This window comes from Bidens hawaiensis, unplaced genomic scaffold (assembly GCF_021521415.1).
Source record: "Bidens hawaiensis isolate Kalapana, Puna unplaced genomic scaffold, B.hawaiensis_p1.1 tig00000820_1, whole genome shotgun sequence".
Taxonomy (NCBI): Eukaryota; Viridiplantae; Streptophyta; class Magnoliopsida; order Asterales; family Asteraceae; genus Bidens; species Bidens hawaiensis.
This window is the reverse complement of record NW_027491048.1, coordinates 1,093,305-1,117,619: the sequence shown is the minus strand read 5'-3', so window position 1 is coordinate 1,117,619 and position 24,315 is coordinate 1,093,305. Positions and strand designations below refer to the sequence as shown.

Here is a 24,315-nt window from a genome sequence, read left to right as displayed (position 1 = left end):
CGACGTCCGAAAAGGACGACAAGAGCACTGCTGGCGAGTGCCAGTGCGCTCTTCCTATTGACCTCTACCAGTACATCGTCTGGAAGTTCATGCTCGAGCCTTTCGAACCTGAGTTTCCGGAGCCTCATCAGACGGTGTACGATGCCCCCAAGGGCAAGATAGGGGTGTACGCTGCTTTCTTCGTCTATGGGAATCTGAGGATCCCATTGACGAAGTTTGTATACCGTGTCTTGAAGAGGCACGGTGTGCATCTGACCGAGGTACACCCGATGGCGATCGCCAAGATCCGCCACTTTGAGTGGGTGTGCCTCATTGTGGGCGTGGAGCCCCACGTTGATCGGTTGATGACCTTCTACTCCTGGAGGTGCATCCAGGGGTGGTACACCTTGGTCAATCAGATCAAGGGGTTGAAGATCTGCGCTACCGAGCGCAGTCTTCGGTCGTGGAAGCGGGAGTTTTTTTATATCTCCGCTCGCGTCGTCCCCCTTGCGATGACGTTTAAGAATGGGAGAGCACTCCCCGCCCTTCACACCCTCAACCACCAAGAGGCGGAGTGGTTCGCCAAGATCTCCCGGATCCAGACTCCGGTGTACCGCTTTGCGGAGTCCAGGATGGTGATGCTCGGGATGAGCCGGGTGTGGAAGGAGGCGTCACAGCTTCCATCGTCCTCGAATACGGTTTGAACTCTGTCCCTTACGGTATGCTCTGTCTTCTTTGTTGATATAGGTTTTTCTTCAAACTGTTTCTTCTTTTTTTTATTTCAGAGGGGAACGACTTGCAGTCGCTCATGCATCCGCGGGAAGCTGATGGTCCCGCTCGGATGGGTACTCGTGCTCTCGATGAGAACGAGTTGCCCATCCTTGAGCAAACGGCGGATCGTTCATGGAGGTCTACCCGCCAGGCCACGAGATCTTGAGCGCCAGGCGGCCAGGTAAAGAACTTTTTGACCCTCGCCCTCTCAATGCTTAAACCTCTGCGGGAATTCCTCTAATCTTGTAATCTTCTGACGAGGAATCCGCAGATGGTCCCTTGTTGGTGCAGAAAAAGAAGGCTACTGGCGCGAAGGGCAAGGCGAAGGTTGCCTCCACCGCCGATTCGGTTGTCCGGTCTGACTCGGAAACCCAGAGCGAGGAGGCGGCGGGGAACCCTGGTGTTAGTGAGACCACTGTTCCGGAGGTTGAGACGGCTGTCACCTCCGGGCAGCCCAGTGTGACTACGGTGAGCGGTGTAAAGAGGCCGGCTCCATCGGGTTCGTCCCCACCTGTTCGCACCTTTAGGCTCAAGAAAACCCGTAAGTATAATCTTCCTTTACTTTTACTGCATAGCTTTCCACCATTATACTTATATCTTCTTTGTGCAGGCGTGGATGCTACCGCATTCCAGGGTGGAGCGGGAGGTAGCAGTTCTGGACCCATGAAGGTAGGTTTGGTCAACCTACCTGAGGCGATGACCCAGGCGACTGCGCCTGCTTCAGTTGGTTCAGTTGCTCACCCTGTTGAGCCAACTGTTCCAACTGTGACGACGTCCCCGCCGGCTGTCAGTGCCATATTCACTGATTCTTTCACTGAGCCGGCGGTGAGTGTTACTGTGGATTCTTCCGCAGTCGCGGCCACGGTTGTGAGTTCACCTCTGGTGAGTTCACCTCCGCTGGTTTCTACTGCGGCGGCTTCCGCTATGCCTCCTCCGGCGCCGGCGACTACGGCCGGTCCTTCAGGTATGTCCGGGGTTGGGGCGTCAAGCCAATCTCTGCCTCCTTCCCATCTACCTGACCTCTTGGATGGATATCCGTTAGGTTCGGGTGATGGGTTTGGCGGCTACAGGCCTGTCGTCGACCCTACAGGTGCGTAGGGTTATTTTGGCCTTTATTTTATATATATATATATATATATATATATTTTTTATCATCTTTTCCTAACTGCTTTTTGCTTTTGCAGTGTCGGATTCCAATGAAGTGTATGTTCCACGATGGAACATCCGCCGAGGAACAACCCTTCGGACGCCTGTAGAATGCATCGAATGGGCGCGCCACGCCGCCCCCGCCGGTGCGCTGGGGGAAGCCATGTCCAGCTACCAGGAGGGTAGGCTGTCGAATGAACTGCGGATTCTCCTTGCCCGGATGCAGCCGCGCGTCGAGTTACTTTGTCGTGAAAACGACAAGTTAAAGACGGCGCGTAGCCTAGAAGTGGCTCAGGCGCGGGCCATCCGGGAGGAGAACAAGAGGCTTGTCGCAGTGGCTGCGGAAAAGGAGAAGGCCTTCCAGGCCCTTGAAGTTGAAGTTCAGGCCCGTCTTGAGGCCCGTTCCAAGGCTGCCCAAGCTGTTAACGAATGAAGAAACACGTGGTCGTGGGTTCGAGTCCCACGGATGGCGCCAATGAAGAAACACTAATCGACCCCGGGCAGATTACGGATAATCTGGGGGTTAAATAGATGTTTCCCACGAGGGGTTAGATCTGGCAAAGATGGTTCTTCTGATAACCTGCAAAACAGACACCGTGAGCTCGTCACTGAGAAGGGGGGGTACCTCTTTGTGACCACCCTCCGGCTTGAGAATCAGACTAGATTGCTCTTGAATATAAGTGTATATTAAGAGAATGACTAGAGCAGATATCAGGTAATATATCAAGATATGAGATATGAGATAAGATGATACCATTCCAAGGTGTTGGAGTATTTATAGCCGAAGGTAGGTTTCCAAGCAGGTACAGCCGGCTGAATAGGCAGCGGCTGATAGTGACCAGGCCGGCTGTGTTCTGTTCCTGTTCCACCAACTGCAGGCCATGCCATGCACGTCCTCCGACAGGTTGGTGAGTAGGCAGCGGCTAATAGTGACATACAGTACAAGAGCGTGCTGCTCGTCATACTGTTGTCAGTGAGCTGTCGTATCCTTGGTCAGATCTTTTGTCCATACCTCGTCAGGTACAGTACAAAAGATCCTCCAGTATCATACGGACTGGCTCATTTGGGCGGGAGTTCTCCCGGCTTTGCGCGGGAGTGTTCCCAGCTTGCTCATTCCTTCTTCAGGTGACTACTGAATTATTTAAGAGTTAAGTGTCTTGTGCGTGTAGCTTTGCTGCGCAGGTAGCCTTCCCTGATGGCTTGTATCCGCAGCTGCGGGAACAGGCAGAGTACTTCACCATTGGGAGGCTTTTCCTGCGGGAACAGCTTGCGTACTGTGCGTAAGGACGTCACGTCTCTGAGCATGGTGGGTCCTGCGGACCCAGTTGGTTTCTGCGCAGACGTCCCTCTTAAAGGTGAGTCTTGCGGGTCCAACTGGGCTCTGCTGGGATCTACCTCTTCAGTGAACTATACTTGTCTTATCCAAACCCAAATCAATGTAAATGTGTAATCGTTTGAAGTGACGTCACATCATAAAACGATACACTCTACTAGAATTTATACATAAGTAATCTAAAATGGTTAAAAGTGTGTGAGGTTTAGGTATGACTATTTATAAAACATTATTGCTTTATGAGAAAATCTTTTTTTTTGGGCAAGTCACATAAAATAAACAACAAAGTGATAATCGAAAAAATAACTAAAAAAACTTATTGACAATTTCTTTTACATATTCACGTGACACTAGTCGGACTAAGCTATGTCAGCCACACATCCATCTGTTGAACAAGTCTTCAGGATAAGATGTCAATACATGTTGGATGTTATTACTCCGGTACTAACCTAGTACAAAACAAGAGCACAACCGAAAGATCTTCTTACAACCATAATTTATACCCTTTTGACCATGTCTCATCCTATAAATACCCCTTCTATGTGTTCATAGTTAGTCTTTCTAACTAACTCTCTCTCTTTTGGGTTCTCTATAAAAATAACATTGAAGTTTGATTACGAGGCCAGGACCCTAGTCATGAAACTTAATCCTTGTGATCGATGAGGATAATAATATCTATTTCCATCTCAGATAGTTTGTGTTGAAAACATAGGTCAATCATCATAATCGGTTATGCATCATCCCACTTGTTACATGATCGCAATTCACAATTCCAGACCGTATTCATAAGTTGATGAATGTGCGATGAGTTAAGTTGATAATTCGGTCAAGTTGGTCTACTTTCCTAATTGTAATATCATTAGTACCATAATTTTTTTGTCATCAAGTTACGGTTAAATCCATAAATATAGAGCTTGGTTAGAGGCTTTGGATATGTGATTAACAAAGAATATTATAATGAGTTTTTGAATCAGTATTCTTTTATAATAATATAAAATATTTATCAGTTTTGTGCATTAACTACAATATTACTAGAGTTCAGTAGTAGAATCTAGCTATTTTAAAAAATACCCAACTATAGATGAATAGGTGGTTTATTTGTTAGTTTCACTTTAAGCTCGTAACATCATTACTTTGTTTTGTTCTCTACTATAATGTTATTGTAAAGTCTGTACCGATTCGATACCCAGTTTTGAGGGTTCGAGATCCGTAAGGTATCGGTACAATACCATCCCGAGTATTCTCGATACTTGAATTTATTATTGAATTTTCGATACTGATACCGAACACATCCGATAAGTGTTACATATAGAATTAAAGAACGGACCCATGTGCATGGGGTGCACGTGAGTGACGGAGACACCTTATTTACCATCTTTCGTATAGGGATAAGAGATGGGAACGATGACACTTCACGTGCTATATGTTAACGTGTCAATTTGTGTTAAGAGGAGTGAAATAAAGTTGGTAATATCGTCAAGTTTGAAAGTTTTGAATTTTTGTTTTTATTTAACTTTTTAGCAAGACATTATTTTAAATGCATACTGATTGTGACTAACTTCTTAATTACTTTTGTTTTGATGTTGAAATGAGAAGGATAGATTATTATTATAACTTATAAAATAATACAAACGTCAATTACCATATAATACCTACCCTAATCATGCTTCCACTTGGAGAAAAAAATATTGACTTAGTCGGATTTGGCTGCTTAAATAATTGATTATTATCCTTAATAAAAAAAATCACCACTTAATAACATATAATTGAGTTAAGTGCATTAGTATAATGCAAGTGCCTGCCATCTTTATTAAAGTAAAATCTTGTATCACATAAATAAATAGATAAAGATTTGATCTTTTGTGGATATTATGATTCTAATGTTCCATCCACTAACTATATTGGACAACAGATTTGATTATGTATAGAAGATCAATATTGATTCGTCAGTTAGAGATCATACAACATTACATTTCAAAAAACGAAAATTAACTAATAAATTGAGACAAATAGTGACAGAATAACTAATGTAGCTAGACTGAAACTAATATCATGTTGTTACAAAGGATTCCATTTTTAATGATATAGTGAGACGATAATCCATAATCGGATTAAGTGACAAAATCTCGATTTGTTCCTACTTTTCGTTAAAATGTATACCAATGGCGTATGTATAATTTTTTTACCAACAAATTAAATGTCGTATTCGTATATACATATGCAGGCATATATCGAAAATATATACGCATTGCAGAAAGGTATATACAAATGCGTATTGTTCCCTATACTATATATACCTATACATATGCACATAATATGTTTATATAACATATGTATTATACCTTGTTCCATGTATATATCATTTTACAATATTATATACCCAATACTATATATGCTACTTCATATACCTTATATCCTTTACTTTATATTGTATTGTATACCGTATACTATATACTCTAGACCGCATATCATATAAGTTACAAATATGAAGATTCAACAAACATTCATATATCAAAAACCTAGTAATCTAATAAAAAATAACAAGTGATAATAATGCAAATATGGTAAAAAGATATGTATATGAGAAACATTTGAAAACTGAATAGTTTATACGTTACTAGTTTGAGACCCGTGAAATACACGGGTAGTTCTTGAAAATACAATATTTAATAAATAATCAGTATACAAGAAACAATAAACCCGTTAAACACTATTAATACAGTCGATGTACGATAGTCTTTAAAACAATTTTAAAGTAAGAGATTATAAATATCAAATCTTTGAAAAAAAATAGAAAGTAAATATTAAATTAAGAAACTTTGAAGCATAAATTTTAAGAATTGTAACTATTATTTTACTATTATAAATTTGTTAAAAAATGTAAGGGTTATTGTGAAAGTAACGAGTGACAAAACTTTTAGTTTTTTTATCAGAGAGTATAAATATAATAAAACTATTTATCGGAATGAGAAAAAACAAATATATTTACCCTCATTTGTCGCCAAGGAAAAGTCCAAAAGTTTTACATATCGGGTTCAACACATGCAAATTTGCGTGAGACCTCAGCTATTGTTCCATTGTCCATACACAAGGAAACTCCAATATGGGATAATATAAAATTACGACCTTTAAAAATAGAGTTAAATCATAATGTGTTAATAGCAATTATTGACAAATAAGCTGATATACAGGAAAAATATGTAAACAGTTATAAACAAGAAAGAATAGAGAGGAAAAAAAGACACTTTATTCATATCAGTCGAATTAATATATATATGTACATTGTATAAAGTGATAAATGAGAGTGAAACCTTAAGTTTAATTGAGAGTTTCAAACCAAAAACATATTAAGTTTAAAAAGTTTTTTTCTTTTTTTTTTTTTTTGAGTTTCTAAGTAAAAAAACGATTAAACCGATCTACGTTCAGGCAATTGATCAAGCATTTTGAGATTTACACGATTTGGTTTCACATTTAAAAGTGATGGTTTGGAACTTGGAAGACGTTGCAGATCATCAGCAAGGGACATTATTTAACTAGCTAAAATGAGATATATTCTACTTCACCATCTTTCCATCCGCAAAGCAGGTGATGTTGTTTATTACGGTCAAGTTTGGTCGAATTTAGTAAAAATCTTGGGTTCAACGCTAATTTAAGGTCTGAAAACTAACCAAAACACGGCGGGTGTGGTCAGTTTTTACGTTTTGAAGTTGGGAAATATTTTCATTGTATGTGTGATTAACTATTTGTATAATACTACAATGTTATAAGCCGTATAAACCAAACCAGTAGCCATCTCTTAATAGTTTAAGTTATACTTATCTAATTTAAGAACACAACTTTCGTTAATTACTTCAAGCTATGCGTGTTATATAGCAATGAAAAGTTCACTGTTAATATACAGCTCAAAACAATAAATACAATTTTATATAATATATTATAATAAAATGATTTAACTAAAATAGAGGGGCAGGTGAGCGGGCAACAAGTTGTCCCGCTGCCCCCTTTTGAATGTCCAGATCGATCTTACTGAAAACAAAGTTATCATTCTTCAGCGTTGTTGAGTTACTGTGCACGACCCGCTGAACTCATTTCAGAAGCGTAGCTGCATCAGGGGCAAGAGACCCAAATGTATCGAACACAAAAGAAATGAAAGCTTGTTGATTCTCAACATACGTCTTCTCGTGCTTAGCATGTTTTACTAATTTCGCCTTTAACACGGCCTGCCTAGCAACAAACCCGGTGTCTCTAAGCCCGACAATAGGGGACACCCCAGTAAGGTCCACACAAGCATGCTTCCCGCTGCTCATCCAAACACAAGAAAGTCCGCTGGTCGGAGAGTATACTTTTCTTCACGTGGATCTAACAAAAAATTCACACGAGCATCTTTTTTGCCAAGATTTCCGCCCGTTTAACACATCACAAAGGAAATCTCTAACAAAATCATGTATGTATGATCAAATTATCGTTCACCATATACATAATTTTATAATCAACTTGATGAATTAATTTCAAGATATAAGGCCTTTTCTATTATAGATGAGATTTTGTTGCGCCTTGTGTATTTACTTTTTATACATCGTGAAATTTGTTTAGATACACACCTTCTTGTCTTTATGTCATGATAAATTGATTACATTTACAGCCTGCCTTTTAGCAAAAAAAAAGTCAATATAATATAGCTCGTGGTCAGTTTCTCCTTGGTAATCAAAATATCACGATATATTACAGGTCATGTCATTTGTCATGTGTCGAACTTATCCTGACACAAAACCATGAGTCACCGGATGGTAACTACTAGGTAGCCAACAGGTTTCTTACTAATAATTGGTCCCACAATTTATGGTCCTAACGTAGGACCACTTCACGCCTTTTTTCATAAATTGACGGTAGGTACAAACCTCATAGTCATACCCGTCTAGATACTCCCCATTTGTACTTGCATGGTATGGGCCGCTTTGATACAAAAAATAACAATAATTAGATGCATTGTGAAGTTTACTTAGGCCGACTTTCAGTTTTTTTGCATATTAGTGTAAATTTATTTGTTTTCGGTCAAAAATTTGAGCATGTTCCCCTCGTTTGTAAAATTTTGTATACATTTTAACTCCCGCTCTCTCGGTGTCTCAGTCCAAGTTTCGTCACTGACTAGAGGGGTTTGATACAAGTTAAGGCGGTTTAATCGTAATTATTGGATAATAACACGGGTTTCCGGTATTATCATTTAATCACAAATTCACTAACTTTATAAATTGTTTAAAATTTATGATATAAGAAAATTTGACTAGAAACTAGAACTTGTTAAATTAGTTATATTTTGTTTGTTTGTTTTTTTACCTAATTATAATTTGATATATAAAATCAGCCAAACGATTTACAATGAAGTGGCAGGTAAACGGGCAATAAGCTGCGCCGCAACCCCATTTTGGATTGTAAACCCAATATTTTGTTACATATTGTTTACGATAACAATGTTTGGGCTGTTAATTAGTTGGAGAAGTTGGAATCTGGTTGTCTTTGATGGCAGCATGGACGGTGAAGAGGTAGGTCCCAGCAGAGCCCAGTTGGACCCGCAAGACTCACCTTGAACAGGGACGTCTGCGCGGTTGGACCCGTAAGACTCACCTTAAACAGAGACGTCTGCGCAGTTGAACTCGCAAGACTCCTTAGGGACGTCTGCGCAAAGACCAACTGGATCCGCAGGACCAGCCATGCTCAGAGACGCGACGTCCTTACGCGCAGTACGCAAGCTGTTCCCGCAGGAAAAGCCTCCCAATGGTGACATACACCGCCTGTTCCCGCAGCTACGGATACTAGCCATCAGGGAAGGCTACCAGCACAGCAAGGCTACACGCACAAGGCACTAACTCTCAAAATAATTCAGTAGTCACCTGAAGAAGGAATGAGCAAGCCGGGAATACTCCCGCACAAAGCCGGGAATACTCCCGCCCAAATGAGCCCGTCCGTACGCAACTGGAGGTTCTTTTGTACTGTACCTGCCAAGGTATGGACAAAAGATCTGACCAAAGCGGCGACAGCTCACTGACAACAGTACGACGAGCAGCACGCTCTAGTACTTAAAGTCACTATCAGCCGCTGCCTACTCACCAACCCTCATCGTGGCACGTGCGTAGCCTGCAGTTGGTGGAAAAGGGAACAGTGCACAGCCGGCCATGTCACTATCAGCCGCTGCCTACCCACCAACCACTAGCATGGCACGTGCGTAGCCCACAGTTGGTAGAACAGGAATATTATACAGCCGGCTGTACCTTCTTGGACACCTACCTTCGGCTATAAATACTCCAACACCTTGGAACGGTATCATCATCTTCTCTCTAGCTATTTCTCTTAATATACACTTATATTCAAGAGCAATCTAGTCTGATTCTCACGCCGGAGGGTGGTCACAAGGAGGTACCCCCCCTTCTCAGTGACGAGCTCACGGTGTCTGTTTTGCAGGTTATCAGAAGAACAACCATCTTTGCCGGACCTAACCCTCGTGGGAAACATCTACTTAACCCCCAGATTATCCGTAATCTGCCCGGGGTCACTTAGTGTTTCTTCATTGGCGCCATCCGTGCATAAAAGCTAAAACTAATTCTCAGTTTTTCAAAACTTCTGGAAAGATGGTTAAAGTTACTCCGGTCCCAAGGCCAGTGAGTGACCAAGAAACCCCCGTAACCACAACCCCAGCTACTGGGGGGAACACCGGCGAGTATACAATTTTTACGAACACTACCCCGGTTACCCAAGCCGGGGCAAGTGCAGTAAACAATCCGGGACAAGCCGGTTACACAAATTTTACGAACACTACCCCGGTTACCCAAGCCGGGGCAAGTGCAGTAAACAATTCGGGACAAGCCGGTTACACAAATTTTACGAACACTACCCCGGTTACCCAAGCCGAGGCAAGTGCAGTAAACAATCTATCACTGGGATTTACCGATGCCCAGTTGGAGAGACAACAGACGAGGCTCCCCCGCCAAACACTTGAACAAGTTAAAGCGTGGGCGGAAGCATGTCAGAAGGAATTCCAAGATGGGTTGGACGAACGCTTATGTTCCATCCAACAGGCTGACGAATTTGGAAGCACTCAACAGCTCAACATGAGCAGTGAGTGCGAGTACTCGGACGATGATCGGGAGGAATCCGGCACCGACGCAAACCCTCGCCATAAGGTGAAAGGGAAGCGTAAGGAAACGGACTTCCAACCGAAGGACATCGTCGAAGCATTTCAGAGATGGGAAACTCACGCACCTCGTGGCGTAATGAACGCTGAGCAGGTTAATGCGTGTAGAACTCCAGTTGGGGAAAACACGAATGAAACTGCAGCTTCAATGTTGGAGACTACATACTGCGTAAACAACGAGATTCCGAACCAGATGAATATCGGCTCGAAAGGCTCGATGACACCCCCATCTCAAGAACATGGAAGGGAGTTCAATTACACAGGTTGCATGTAGATCAATTCCAAACTTGTAAAGAAAAGGCCCAGAGCCACTTCTAATGGAAATGATTCTCCTTATCACATTGACGCTGATGGTCTTACATTTATACTTATGAACTTTCCACATGATGCCGGTATTCACCGCATAAATGTGAAAGGAAGTCGTTGCGTGTGGACGGCGGCAAAACCCGCATAAACACAAAAAACGGCAAAAATCTGTAAGAGATGAGGACAACCTTCACGCAGGTCAGTTATAGGTAAAGTTTGGTCATCCCACTAAATGAAAGTGACGGTCCTACCCGCATAATCATGATAGAGGAAACTGAACATTAACCTATTGACAACCGCGCGTCGAAAGGTTTAACTTATTCAAAACACTGATATGCCGGTATTCACCGCATAAATAAGTGGGGAAGTCGTTGCGTGTGGACGGCGGCAAAACCCGCATAAACACAAAAAACGGCAAACCTTCACGCAGGTCAGTTATAGGTGAAGATTGGTCATCCCACTAAATGAAAGTGACGGTCCTACCCGCACAATAATGATAGAGGAAACTGAACACTAACCTATTGACAACCGCGCGTCGAACGGTTAACTTATTCAAAACACTTGGAAAATTGCTAAGTTAAACTAAAGTATGCACGAGCGAATCATATATTGTTTATGCGGCAAAGCAAGTGCCAAATTAAGCTATAATATGCATGAGCAAGTCATATAACGTTTATAAAGCAAGTCATCCAGTGAAAGTGGCGGTCCTACCCGCACAAACATTTATGTTGCATAAAAAATTCACATTACAAGAATGGCCGGGTATCTACCCGCCTACAGAAATATAAATCTATCCTAATGGTGTGAAGGGATCTCAAGATTCAAACTTCAGGACCACTCCCTCCAAACCCACTAGTACCCGCACCATCAGTTGGCTGTGGCGGTTCAAGGAAAGTCTTGAGAATGGTTAGCCCATCATCAGCAGCAGCAATTTCGTTCACCTTCTCCATCACCGGATGCGGGAAGACAGCATACTGGTTCACTGCTTGGTCATAGGCAGCTTCAGTGTCCACGTCATAAAGAGGGAAGTTGGAAGGCGGGATGCCCTTCTCAACAAACCCCAGACCAAGCAAGAAACCAGCCTTTTCCCATCCTCATGGGAAGCGTTGAGGGCTGCGCTCATGGCATCATCGTAAGATGTGTCCGTGAAGATCCGATGCACAACCTACAAAACGAAAAAATATATCAAACTTTTCTAAGTATAAAGAAAAGCGTAAAGACGTTATGAAGCTAAGCTTACCTGCGACAACGCTTCTCTTAGAAGCCATTCCTTGGTAATCAGAGCCTCCTGGAGGGCAGCTTGAGCTTGGTTACGGGCGCGTTCGGCTTCACTTTTGTTAAGGTTGGCATGCAACACTTCCTTAGCAGCAGCCTCTTCAACGCCCCTTAGCTTACGCTCAGTATGGTCAAGCATACCCCTCTGGTCCAAGATCTCTTGAAGCTTCTTGGCGTCTTCCATGGCCAAGGCATCATGAGCCTGCTGGAGCCTCTCTAGTTTGGCTTTAAGCTCCTCATTCTCGGCGCGCAGAGGCTCAGCAACAGCTTCAGCCTTGGTGGCCCTCTCGGTCGCGTTCCGCGCAGTTTCCTTAGCCAACCGAAGCTGTTCGTTAACAGCTTGGGCAGCCTTGGAACGAGCCTCGAGACGGGCCTGAACTTCAACCTCGAGGGCCTTGAAGGCCTTTTCCTTCTCCGCAGCAATTGCGGAAAGTCTCCTGTTCTCCTCCCGGATAGCCCGCGCCTGAGCCATTTCTTGGATATGCGCAGCCTTTAACTTGTCGTTTTCACGACAAAGCAACTCGACGCGCGGCTGCATCCGGGCAAGGAGAATCCGAAGCTCATTTGTCAGCCTACCCTCCTGGTTGCTAGACATGGCTTCCCCCAACGCGCCACTTGGGGCCGCGTGACGCGCCCACTCGACACAGTCCACAGCCGTCCGAAGGGTTGTTCCCCGGCGGATGTTCCACCGTGGAACATACACCTCATTCGAATCCGACACTGCAAAAACAAAAAGCAGTTAGGAAAAGATAAAAAAAATAAATAAATAAATAGGCCAAAATAACCCTACGCACCTGTAGGGTCGACAACAGGCCGGTAGCCGCCAAACCCATCACCCGAACCTAAAGGATATCCATCCAAGAGGTCAGGCAGATGGGAAGGAGGCAGAGATTGGCTAGAAGCCCCAACGCTGAACATACCTGCTGAACCGGCCGGGGACGAGGTAGTCGCCGGTGCCGGAGGCACGGTTGAAGCCGCCGCGGTAGAGACCATCGGAGGTGAACTCACTGGAGGTGAACTCACACCGGTGGCCACCGCTGCGGAGGAACCCGCAGAAACAATCACCGCCGGCTCAGTGAAGGATGCAGTGAATATGGCACTGACAGCCGGCGGTGAGGACGTTACAGTTGGAACAGTTGCCTCAACGGGATGAGCAACTGAACCAATGCTGCAAACAGGCGCAGCCGCCTGGGTCATCGCCTCGGGTAGGTTGACCAAACCTACCGTCATGGGTCCAGAAACGCTCCTCCCCGCTCCACTCTGGAATGCGGTAGCATCCACGCCTGCATGAAGACAAGATATTAAAAACAATAGCGGAAAAGATTGCGGGTAAGATTAATTTACACTTACGAGTTTTCTTAAGCTTGAAGGTTCTGACAGGCGGGGACGAACCCGATGGAGCCGGCCTCTTCACGCTGGTCACCGTCGTCGTACTGGGCGGATCGGAGGTGACAGCTGTCTCAACCTCCAGGACAGTTGTCTCACCACCACCAGGGTTCCCCGCCACCTCCTCACTTTCGGTCCCCGAGTCAGACCGGTTCCCCTGATCGGCGGTGGAGGCAACCTTCGCCTTGCCCTTCACGCCAGCTGCCTTCTTCCTCACGAAGAAAGGACCGTCTGCGGATTCCTCATCAGAAGATGACAAAATTAGAGGAATTCCAGCAGAGGTTTGAGCATGGAGAGGACGAGGGTTAAAGAAACCCTTACCTGGCCGCGTGGAGCTCAAAATCTCGTGGCCCGGCGGGTAGACCTCCACGAACCTATCCGCCGTTTGCTCCAAGATGGGCAACTCGTTCTCGTCGAGAGCACGAGTACCCAGCCGAGCGGGACCACCGCTCTCACGCGGTTGCAAAAGCGACTGCAAATTGTTCCCCTCTGAAAATAAACAGGAAAGCAGTTAGAAGAAAAACCCTAAATTAGCAAAAAGATATGAAGCATACCGTAAGGGATAAAGTTCAAACCGTATTCGAGGACGATAGGGATCTGTGGCGCCTCCGCCCCAGCATCTTTCCACACCCGGCTCATACCGAGCATCACCATCCCAGACTCGGCAAAGCGGTAAACCGGAGTCTGGATCCGTGAGATCTTGGCAAACCATTCCGCCTCCTGGTAGTTGGAGGCGTGAAGGCTGGGGAGTGCTCTCCCGTTCTTGAATATCATCGCAATAGGGACGACACGGGCAGAGATGTAGAAGAACTCCCGCTTCCAAGACTGAAGACTGCGCTCGGTAGCACAAATCTTCAAACCCTTGATCCGGGTGACCAAGGTGTACCAGCCTTGGATGCACCTGCAGGAGTAGAAGGTCATCAGGCGGTCGAAATGGGGCTCCACACCAAGAATGAGGCACACCCATTCAAAATGGCGGATCTTGGCGATCGCCATCGGGTGTACCTCCGCCAAGTGCACACCGTGTCTCTCCAAAACACGGTACACAAACTTCGTCAATGGGAACCTGAGATTCCCATAGATAAAGAATGCAGCATACACCCCTATCTTGCCCTTGGGGGCATCGTACACCGTCTGGTGAGGCTCAGGAAACTCAGGCTCGAAGGGCTCGAGCATGAACTTCCTGACGATGTACTGATAAACGTCGACGGAAAGAGCACACTGGCACTCCCCAGCAGTACTCTTATCGTCCTTGTCAGACGTCGGGTTCTCGATGTACACGTCGGAATCCTCGGCAATAGCCTCAGGATCACGAATGGAAGACATGTTTCGGAGGATGGAAAGAAGAACGATTTCAGGAGAATGCTCGACAAAAGTTAGAGTATTCGCCGGAAATCGCTTAGAAGATAAAGTGAAACTGTGAATTGAGATGCATCCTCTCGTCCCTTTATATACTCATCGCAATGAATGCGATGAATTTAATGCGGGAGAGACGGAAAAGCGCAGGTGCAATGAAACTATGACACGTGGAAAAAGCAAGCTGGCAACAGCTGTTGACAGGACGCGTGCCGTAAACTTCGCGCCCACGCGCCCGAAAACTCGCGCTCACGCGCCTGAAAAAGCGTCTGGAATGACCATATACTGTCACGTCACCATAACTTCATGCACGTCCTGAAACTGTCAGAAGAAACCGTCAGACCACGCTGACGTCTCTTCAATGGTTAGACTGTTCTTATCCTTTCACCAACTCTTCGAATTTCAAAAAAAAAATTCAAAAAGATTCAAAAGTAAGCGGGACCATACCCCTTACCTTGGCGACCAAGTAACTATAAGACAGGTGCGGGTATAGTGTCAAGGCAAAACCATTCACATACTTAGCACCTGCAGGGAATTGAAGCCAAGAATACCTCGGCAACCAAGTAACTATAAGACGGGTGCGGGTACAGTGTCAAGGCAAAACCCTTCACATACTTAGCACCCGCAGGGAATTGAAGCCAGGAATACCTTGGAAGTAAAGTAACTATAAGACGAGTGCGGGTACAGTGTTAAGGCGAAACCCTTCACATACTTAGCACTCTGCAGGGAATTGAAACCAAGAAGGATCTTCTGGGCCATGCTTGCGGAAAGGGATATAACATCCCCGCATAGCGGGAACGTTGAGAACTAGATTGTTGGAAGCTCCAAGATGGAATTGGTTGTTTAACATAATTGATCACTACGTTTAAAACTACCAAAACCCCGTGGAGAATCTACACAAGTGAAACTCAACGCTCCCGACTTGCGAGGAGGTTACACACCTACCCGCATCATACCCAAAGATCAAGCAGAACAGTGGGAAATTCTGCACGTGACATTAGGACTTCCGCGGGAAGAATCCCCATGGAAAACCTTAAAACTAAACCCTTTTCAAAACCCCTTGCTTAAGTCCAAAAGTTCACCTCACTTAACAATTCATGAGAAGAACATTGGACTGGGGGGACTTGAAGAGGTAGGTCCCAGCAGAGCCCAGTTGGACCCGCAAGACTCACCTTGAACAGGGTCGTCTGCGCGGTTGGACCCGCAAGACTCACCTTAAACAGAGACGTCTGCGTAGTTGAACTCGCAAGACTCGAGGGACTTCTGCGTAAAGACCAACTGGATCCGCAGGACCAACCATGCTCAGAGACGCGACGTCCTTACGCGCAGTACGCAAGCTGTTCCCGCAGGAAAAGCCTCCCAATGGTGACGTACTCCGCCTGTTCCCGCAGCTACGGATACTAGCCATCAGGGAAGGCTACCCGCACAGCAAGGCTACATGCACAAGGAACTAACTCTCAAAATAATTCAGTAGTCACCTGAAGAAGGAATGAGCAAGCCGGGAATACTCCCGCACAAAGCCGGGAATACTCCCGCCCAAATGAGCCAGTCCGTACGCAACTGGAGGATCTTTTGTACTGTACCTGCCAAGGTATGGACAAAAGATCTGACCAAAGCGGCGGCAGCTCACTGACAACAGTACGACGAGCAGCACGCTCTAGTACTTAAAGTCACTATCAGCCGCTGCCTACTCACCAACCCTCATCGTGGCACGTGCGTAGCCTGCAGTTGGTGGAAAAGGGAACAGTGCACAGCCGGCCATGTCACTATCAGCCGCTGCCTACCCACCAACCACTAGCATGGCACGTGCGTAGCCCACAGTTGGTAGAACAGGAATATTATACAGCCGGCTGTACCTTCTTGGACACCTACCTTCGGCTATAAATACTCCAACACCTTGGAACGGTATCATCATCTTCTCTCTAGCTATTTCTCTTAATATACACTTATATTCAAGAGCAATCTAGTCTGATTCTCACGCCAGAGGGTGGTCACAAGGAGGTACCCCCCCCCCCCTTCTCAGTGACGAGCTCACGGTGTCTGTTTTGCAGGTCATCAGAAGAACAACCATCTTTGCCGGACCTAACCCTCGTGGGAAACATCTACTTAACCCCCAGATTATCCGTTATCTGCCCGGGGTCACTTAGTGTTTCTTCAGACGGATATGCCGATATTGTAAGGTTGACGACGATTATAACGATGGTGTTAAAGTAAGAGATTTTAATTTTACACAAAGAGAGTAAAAACTAAGATGTGTTATCAGAAGGCAAACCACCCAATGGGTGAAAAAGTTAAGGACACATTATGGTAGGATTGGCATAGGGATGAATTGATGATGGAGAGTATGGTCGCCCAAATCGCTTGTTGCTCGTTCGGAAAATACTCGTTTTTTTTTTCGCTCGATTGTTAACGAGCCGCTCTGCTCAATTGTTAACAAGCAACGAACAAATGTATAAATATATAGAAAAAACACATAAATATAAGCTTACTTTATTTGTAACCACTTAAAATTTTCATATTCCGTCAATTTTATAGTTTTATTTGTTCGCTTCAAGTTTTTAAAATACTAGAAGTTTGTTTACATAATCAATTTATCTCACTTCAAACATGCTTTTAATAAAAATTTACAATCTATTACACGTTTGTGTAACAATTACTAATTTGTTTATAAAATATATAATTTACAACCTTCAAACTTGTTATTATTGAAAATTTTAAAGTGAAAAAGAAAAAATAATGCTCGAAATCGCTCGATGTTCGATCGCAAAATGCTCGATTCGATGTTGGCTCATTTTGGTTTTCGCTCGATTCGAATTTCAGTCGTTCGATTCGATTCAGTTGTAAACGAGCCAAGCAACGAGCAAGCCTTCGCTCGGTTATGCTCGGCTCGTAAACAGCCCTAGTCCCTACTCTCCATCATCAGTTCATCACTATGCCAATCCTACCATAATGTGTCTTTATCTTTTTGGAGAGATGTCGTCTAGGGGGCCAAATCAAATGGGCTTAAAACTTTGAACTACGCTACAATATAGACATAACTTTACTTAAATAATGTATCATTTGATAAAGCTCATTCGTTTATTTTTTTTAAGTGTGAAACCTAAAAATAAAGCTATGGGATTTGAAGCTACACATTAAAACTGATTATAACATTGAATCGAAAATGTAAAGTTGGACGCACTACTATAATTTGTTAGACACAATGTTATATATTGGTTTGTCAAAACGAATTGTAACGTATGACTCACACCTAAGAGATTGAATGCACCATTATAAATTATTTGACGCACAAATATAAAATGTGTGCTGTGCACCCAAACACATTACAACATTGCAATAAGCATTTAAAGTTGGGCGCACCGTTGTATATTGTTAGTGTATACATAGTCACACGTTGTAAAACTATGGAGAAAATATGTCACAGTCAACGCTAGGATCCGGCTTTCCATCAACTGTGGTAAGTATGGCATACTCAAAAGATCAGACACTAAAGAATATAGAATCAAAGAAACGCCGTCAATTTTATGCTTGTATCGAGCCCTACTAATGTAGGTGCATGTAAAAGGATGCTAATAGATGAACAAATAAGCAACTAAAGAACCACGGTCAGTTGAGGGTTCGAGCGTAGAAATTGTGGTCAGATTAATCAAAACTAACTTCGTTCTTTCAAGTCAATAAGGGTCTAAATATTGTCCGATATACAAGATGTATCAAGCTAAGTGACATATAGTGTGTGTTTGGTTTGTTATTTAAGTTCACTTTAAAATAACTACTTTTTTCTAATCTTGTAAAAGTATCATAAATTTAAACTTAAACCAAATGTTTATAAATTTGCTTAAGCTTTTTCAAATTAATGGGTTGATGATGTAGCATAAAAGTCAAAGCTAAGGTAAGCAAACTTTACAAAAATGAAGAGAGTTTTATAAAAAAAAAAGACACAAAGTCTTTGGCAAAATCTTCACAATTTATATGTAGATAGATTAGTTGCAATTTAGTGTTAAACTTTGCATTAATGGGTTGGTGACACAACTTCTTGCATGCATGACTAACCAATCAAAATATTTGAAATACTTTCAGAAAAGTGGTAAGTTTGAATTTTCTAGAATGCCATTTTCTGGTCAAATTAGTCAAGATTTATCAATACGGATTGTTCTAATAATAAGATCGATTCTATTAAGGATAGGTCGTACTGATGTATGTTTATATTGTCTCAATTTAAAAATGAAATTATGCAATATTGGAAGTTTGAAAAAAAAAAAAACTTCGAAAAACACTTTTTAAAATTATTTACTGTTATAAAAGATTTTTTATTTTATATAACACAAACCGAGCTACATCTGGATAATGGGTAAGCGAACAACAAGCTGCGTCGCTATCCCCTTTTGAATCGAAAAGCCTATTCTACTAAATATAAATCCTTGGTTACTCGGGCTCTGCGAGTCACTGTGGACCACCTTCTGCACCCGCTCCAAGAAGCGAACTGCCTACTTTACTGTTATGTAAAGTTACAAATGTATGTTTGTTTATCTCATGCCATCACAGTTAGGGCCGTCAATCGTGTTATATCGGCGGGTTAATAGGTCGCGGGTTAACAGGTTGAAATGCGCAACTTCAACCCAACCCATATTATTATTCGTGTAAAAGATTTCGACCCTAATCCACACACACATAATTTAGGTCGACCCGAAAGGACCCGTTTAACCTATTTATCAAAAATAAAGTAACAACAAAATCTATATAATTTGGAGTCGGTAGAGTAAATGACTAATATGAATATATTTTTTGGAATTAAAAATATCTTGAAAGTAAATCCAAAAGTTACAAGTATGTCTTCAGGCAAGTGAAAAAAGAAACATAATTATAAAAGTTTAATTTAAATAGTTAAACGGGTTAGCAGGTCAACCCAATTTTATACAGGTCAATTGCCCGAATCCAACCTGCTTTTTTAAACAAGTCACGTTAGTATCGGGACAACTATTTGTAAAATGGGTTGTGTTAATCAACTCAAAACCAGTTTTATTTTGTCGGATTGGGGTCGTGCCAAAAATTGTCGTGCAATACGATCTTCGAATTAAGTAGCTTTTATTTATGAAATTTTCAATATATTTCTTCAATCTAAAATACTCTTAACTTTCAAATATTTGTAAAATGATATGTGAAAAAGTAATACTAGCTTATGAAACATAAAAGAAACATGGCTAAGTAAAGTAAATTCAGTTATATAGGTTCAATATTCAAAACACAAGCAGTTTCCCTTACAACAATAATAATACTTTAGCCCCCCGTTTATATAATAACTCCAAAAAATCTGTGTTTTTAAAATGAAATAAGCAGACAACAATGTTGTTTAGATTCTGCTTGAGTCCCTTCCAAAGATATATCTCCTTCCCCAGTCACCTACCACCAAGAACCTTGTACGCCAACTCACTAGCTTGCTGCATTCATTAATCATAAAACGATTTTTCGCAACGTTAAACAACAAGAGCTAAACTAGAATGTTTTTTAGATAGGAAGAACTAGCTTGATCACTACCTTGCATATACGGAGTACCAAAGCCACTGCGTACTGTGACCGATAGAGACCCAGTCTCCAGGAAGTTGAGCTGCAGCTTGATCACTACCTAGTGGAGCAAATTGGCCAAGATGCTTGTACCTTCATAGGTTATATTAAAAATGATTCAACTCAATTAACGAAAACATTGGTTGACGTGTGACGAACGAGCAAAATATTTCCTTGAATTTTTATATAATAAAAAAAATGCGAGTTGCAACCAACTTATGTGATTTATTAGTTGTCGTGGTAATTTCTTAATTTTCGTATTTAATTTCTTAGTTGTGATTTGATAACAAAAGCTAGCATTTCCCTTGTAAAAGGGAGCTTGATGCAATGTTTAAAAATCGGGTTATTGGATTTTAATAATCTCAACTTTGACCTGTTATTTGGGGTTAATCCCAGCCGAACAAATGTATTCTGACATTTTCAACTTTCAAACTATTTAATACTAACCGAAAAGTAACTCAGTTACCTTTGATAACATGAAAAATGTGTATAGAACTGTCGGAGTAAAATATGTTGAAAGTTGAAACTGTCAGAAAACATTTCTCCAGTTGGGATTAATCCCGGCCAATAAGTTAGCTGGGATTATTAAAATTCAATAACCCTTAAAAATCAACCATTTTTATCTATATAAGTAATTTTCTTTGTTCATCTGCTTTTTTTTTCTCGTCTCGCCTGACGTGATACGTGACATAGTCTGTGCCAGTTAAAGTTATTTTAGCTTAATAATAACCTGAAGGGTTTGAAACGGTGTCGACCGGAATCTCTAAACCTAATGGGACCTTCAGGGTTCTCATCACACTCCTTCATCCTGTTAAAGCATTTGGCTAGGTACTCACCTTGTTGAGCAGCCACCTAAGACACCAACAAATGGTGACAACATTAGATCCAATAATATATATTAACTAAACATCTCTAGAATCATGTCTAGATTAACCTGTGCAGTTGGTGGAAGACTCTTCATTTTACTATCCACTTCAGAGAGTGCTGCCTTGAATTTCTCAATATCCATTTGAGTTCCTTGTTTCGCAGTACCGTCTTTGTTACTTTGCAGCAAATCAACAAAGCTCTTGAGCTTTTGGCTCTTTAAATGCAGCTCCACTTGAGGATACCTTTCGGTGATATCGTTAATCACGTCACTAAAATCTCCAACATTCAGCTTTCCGGTTTTGTTCTTGTCTGCCTTGCTGAATATAGCCGCGATATCTTCCTGTAAACCAAGTCATAATTTAAATAACATGACTTTAGTTTATATTTTATATATATATGTATATAAAGTTATAAACTTGAACATACCATTACGCTACGTTGATTAATAGTGGCGCAATCACCAAGAGCATACACATTTGGCACTCCTTCCACCCTAAGCCATTCGTCGGTCGCCATAACTCGTCTGTTTCCCTATGATCCATGAAATGATGGATTGATTAAGGTTGATAGAACTAGCAAACAAGAAGTAACTAATTCATATTTTTCTTAGATTTTTAGGTGATTTATAATTCAACAAATTACTTCCGGAGGCAGTTCGCTTGTCATATCAGCAAATTCCAAAGAAACATTGTTAGAACTTGCATGAGTTTGGTTACAAAGGTAGCAAACCGTCTATATATGCAAGAACTCGCATGGAAGTATTTAGCCTAAGAAAACAAGAATGCGCAATTTACCTGGCCAATTTGCTTCATGAAATCCATGATAACCGGACGGGTTCCAATGCCAGTAGACCACACCACCATTCCAAACGGTAAACTTTTAGTTTCGCCAGTTGATCTTTCTTTCAGAGATATCGCCTTGTCGGTCACTTTGACCACCATCGACCCGGTTTTCACCTGAATACCATCTCTTTTGAATTTTTCTTCAGCAAAAGCAGTTATTCTTTTGTCAAACCTGCAAAAACAACACATGGTTTTACACTTTTACACCATCATATATAATTACAATAGTTTGGTATATAGAAAACTGAATTCATAAATCTTGCTTACATGTTAAGTATGTGATCACTGGCCTCTAGAAGTGTTACCGTCGTATATTTCTGGAGTGACGGGTATAACTTTATCAAATCTTCATGGAGAAAGTCATGAAGCTCGGCTGCAAATTCCACCCCTGTCGGCCCACCTCCGACCACCACAAAATGCAAAATTCTTTGCTTTTCTTCCTCACTTAAACTTGGAAGACTTGCCCTTTCAAAACAGTCGATGATACTCCTTCGGATTCTTAGAGCATCTTCAACTTCCTGCATGGTATCATTCCTGTCAGCCAGTCTATCATCTAGCATTATCATTATTATTATTCTTGTTATTATTGTTGTTGTTATTATTATCATAGTAAGCTCATTATTCTATTCATTCCAATCTCTCTACATAAAAGAAGGTGAAATGTGATATTTTGTGAATACACCTATTTATGAACCAACAAAAACATATAGAAACATATAGAATCAATCTAACCTTCAAGAAATGAGCATTTTCAACAACACCAGGTGTGTTGAAAGTATTAGCACGCGCTCCCATCGCAACCACCAAGTAATCATAATCCACCGTGAAGTCATCAGCTTTCCCGGCAATATTACTATTCTGAGTTGATTTGCAGTGGACCTTTTGGTTCACTGTATCAATCTTGTAGCATTCAGCTTCCTTGAATCGAATATCCATGTCTTTCTACAATCCAAATACCGTAAACGAATTACACACAAGAAACACATATGTTCTAGATAATAATAATAAGAAGAATAATCAGAAGTCATGAATATTATTATTATTACCTTCTGGACAATGGTGCGGATTGGTTCAACGACACTGCGAGCTTCCACGGTCCCAACCGTAACACTAGGTAACAAGGGAGTAAATGCAAAGTAGTTACTAGGAGACACAACCTCAACATCGAACGAGGGATCTTTCAAGTTTTTGAGGAAGCTTGTGCCGGCCCAACCCGTACCAAGAACCACCACTTTTGTTTTCTTGGTGGTAGGTTGAGCTGCATCTGCATAAACACTCCCAAACGGCCTCACATCCGAATAGGCCACCAGTCCACCACCACTACATAGAATCATGTCATTTTAGAGTTTAGACAATCTATACTGGTATAACTAAAAAGTAAAAAAGTTACTGCCACGGACTGCATGTAGGCATGAGCGCTCTCACTCACTATTACCTCAAAAACGCATAATCTTTTAACTAAAAACACAATTGTTTATTAATCTTTTTTTTCTATTACAAAAACGTCGTGTAACCAAACATAAAAACACATTGATCATATAGACAAAAAATATTATAGGAATGGAAGCGGAAAAGAGACCTGATAGTGCAAACGGCAAGAAGTTTATGATGATCACGAAAGGCGGTATAGGCTTTCTGGTAAAACGTATAGTAAGATCCTCTCATTGTTGGATCGTGTTGTTTTCGTTCGATAGAGAAGTTTGTTTATGTGTGTGTGGGTAATTAAGGAGTATATTATATGGTATTGGAGTGGTTTTCTGCCTTTTTTTAGAGAATGTATGTGTGTTTAAACATAACAAGCGGTGTGGAGTTATGACCAAATAATAACCTGAATTTTACTATTTTTCACTTACATCACCTACACTTACGGCCTTGTCCAATTGGTCTCCTGATTGCTGACTATTTAAGGAAAGAGAAGAAAATGTATTATTCTCTTTACAAAAATATATTGGAACAATGAATGTTAACATATTTTATTTATAGATCAATTAAGCTGATAAACATAAAAAAAGGAGTCCAGTGTGAAAAGTGAAACCACTCTTATCTATATGGTGTTGACGTGACAACTCTTTTCGGTATTCTTATAAGGGGCCAAGCTGGTTGAACTGTCACTTAAATGTATCAAAATGTTTGATTAATTAATTATCTATACCAATCATAAACTATTTTATGTCCGTCAACGTCATTTACGGACTCATGCTGATGCATTTATAAAAGTACTTCCTAGTCATCAGCTTGTAGATTGTATATATGTTGGTATAAGAACTTAAACATCAAACAAGAAACGTAAATGAATTGAAAATTGATCA

The 24,315-nt window shown here is 41.9% G+C and overlaps 2 protein-coding genes across 2 annotated transcripts in view; both read right to left on the bottom strand.

Annotated features, from left to right (window-relative positions):
* Positions 1-4,090: 4,090 nt before the first annotated feature.
* LOC143539619 (ubiquitin-ribosomal protein eL40 fusion protein) overlaps positions 4,091-24,315 on the bottom strand; it is a 183,801-nt gene continuing 163,576 nt past the window's right edge. The window contains exon 6 of the mRNA XM_077032892.1: positions 4,091-4,104. The gene's annotated coding sequence lies outside the window, so the exon portion shown is untranslated. The remainder of the gene's footprint in view (positions 4,105-24,315) is intronic.
* On the bottom strand, positions 19,930-23,916 carry LOC143539611 (external alternative NAD(P)H-ubiquinone oxidoreductase B2, mitochondrial-like). The gene is made up of 10 exons (XM_077032883.1): positions 23,586-23,916; positions 23,053-23,326; positions 22,739-22,948; positions 22,274-22,524; positions 21,959-22,178; positions 21,591-21,695; positions 21,232-21,504; positions 21,028-21,149; positions 20,271-20,390; positions 19,930-20,173 (listed from the first exon to the last, which is right to left on the bottom strand). Exons 1-10 carry the CDS (start codon positions 23,669-23,671, stop codon positions 20,086-20,088), a joined length of 1,749 nt encoding a protein of 582 aa, XP_076888998.1. The 5' UTR covers positions 23,672-23,916; the 3' UTR covers positions 19,930-20,085.

What these genes read in the sequence shown, in the direction of transcription:
- LOC143539611 (XM_077032883.1), bottom strand. Translation starts at nt 23,671, where the DNA reads ATGAGAGGATCTTACTATACGTTTTACCAGAAAGCCTATACCGCCTTT. An exon ending in CTTGCCGTTTGCACTATCAG is followed by an intron (nt 23,327 to 23,585) that starts GTCTCTTTTCCG and finishes GATTCTATGTAG; the next exon opens with TGGTGGTGGACTGGTGGCCT. An exon ending in TCATGAAGCAAATTGGCCAG is followed by an intron (nt 21,696 to 21,958) that starts GTAAATTGCGCA and finishes CATGGATCATAG; the next exon opens with GGAAACAGACGAGTTATGGC.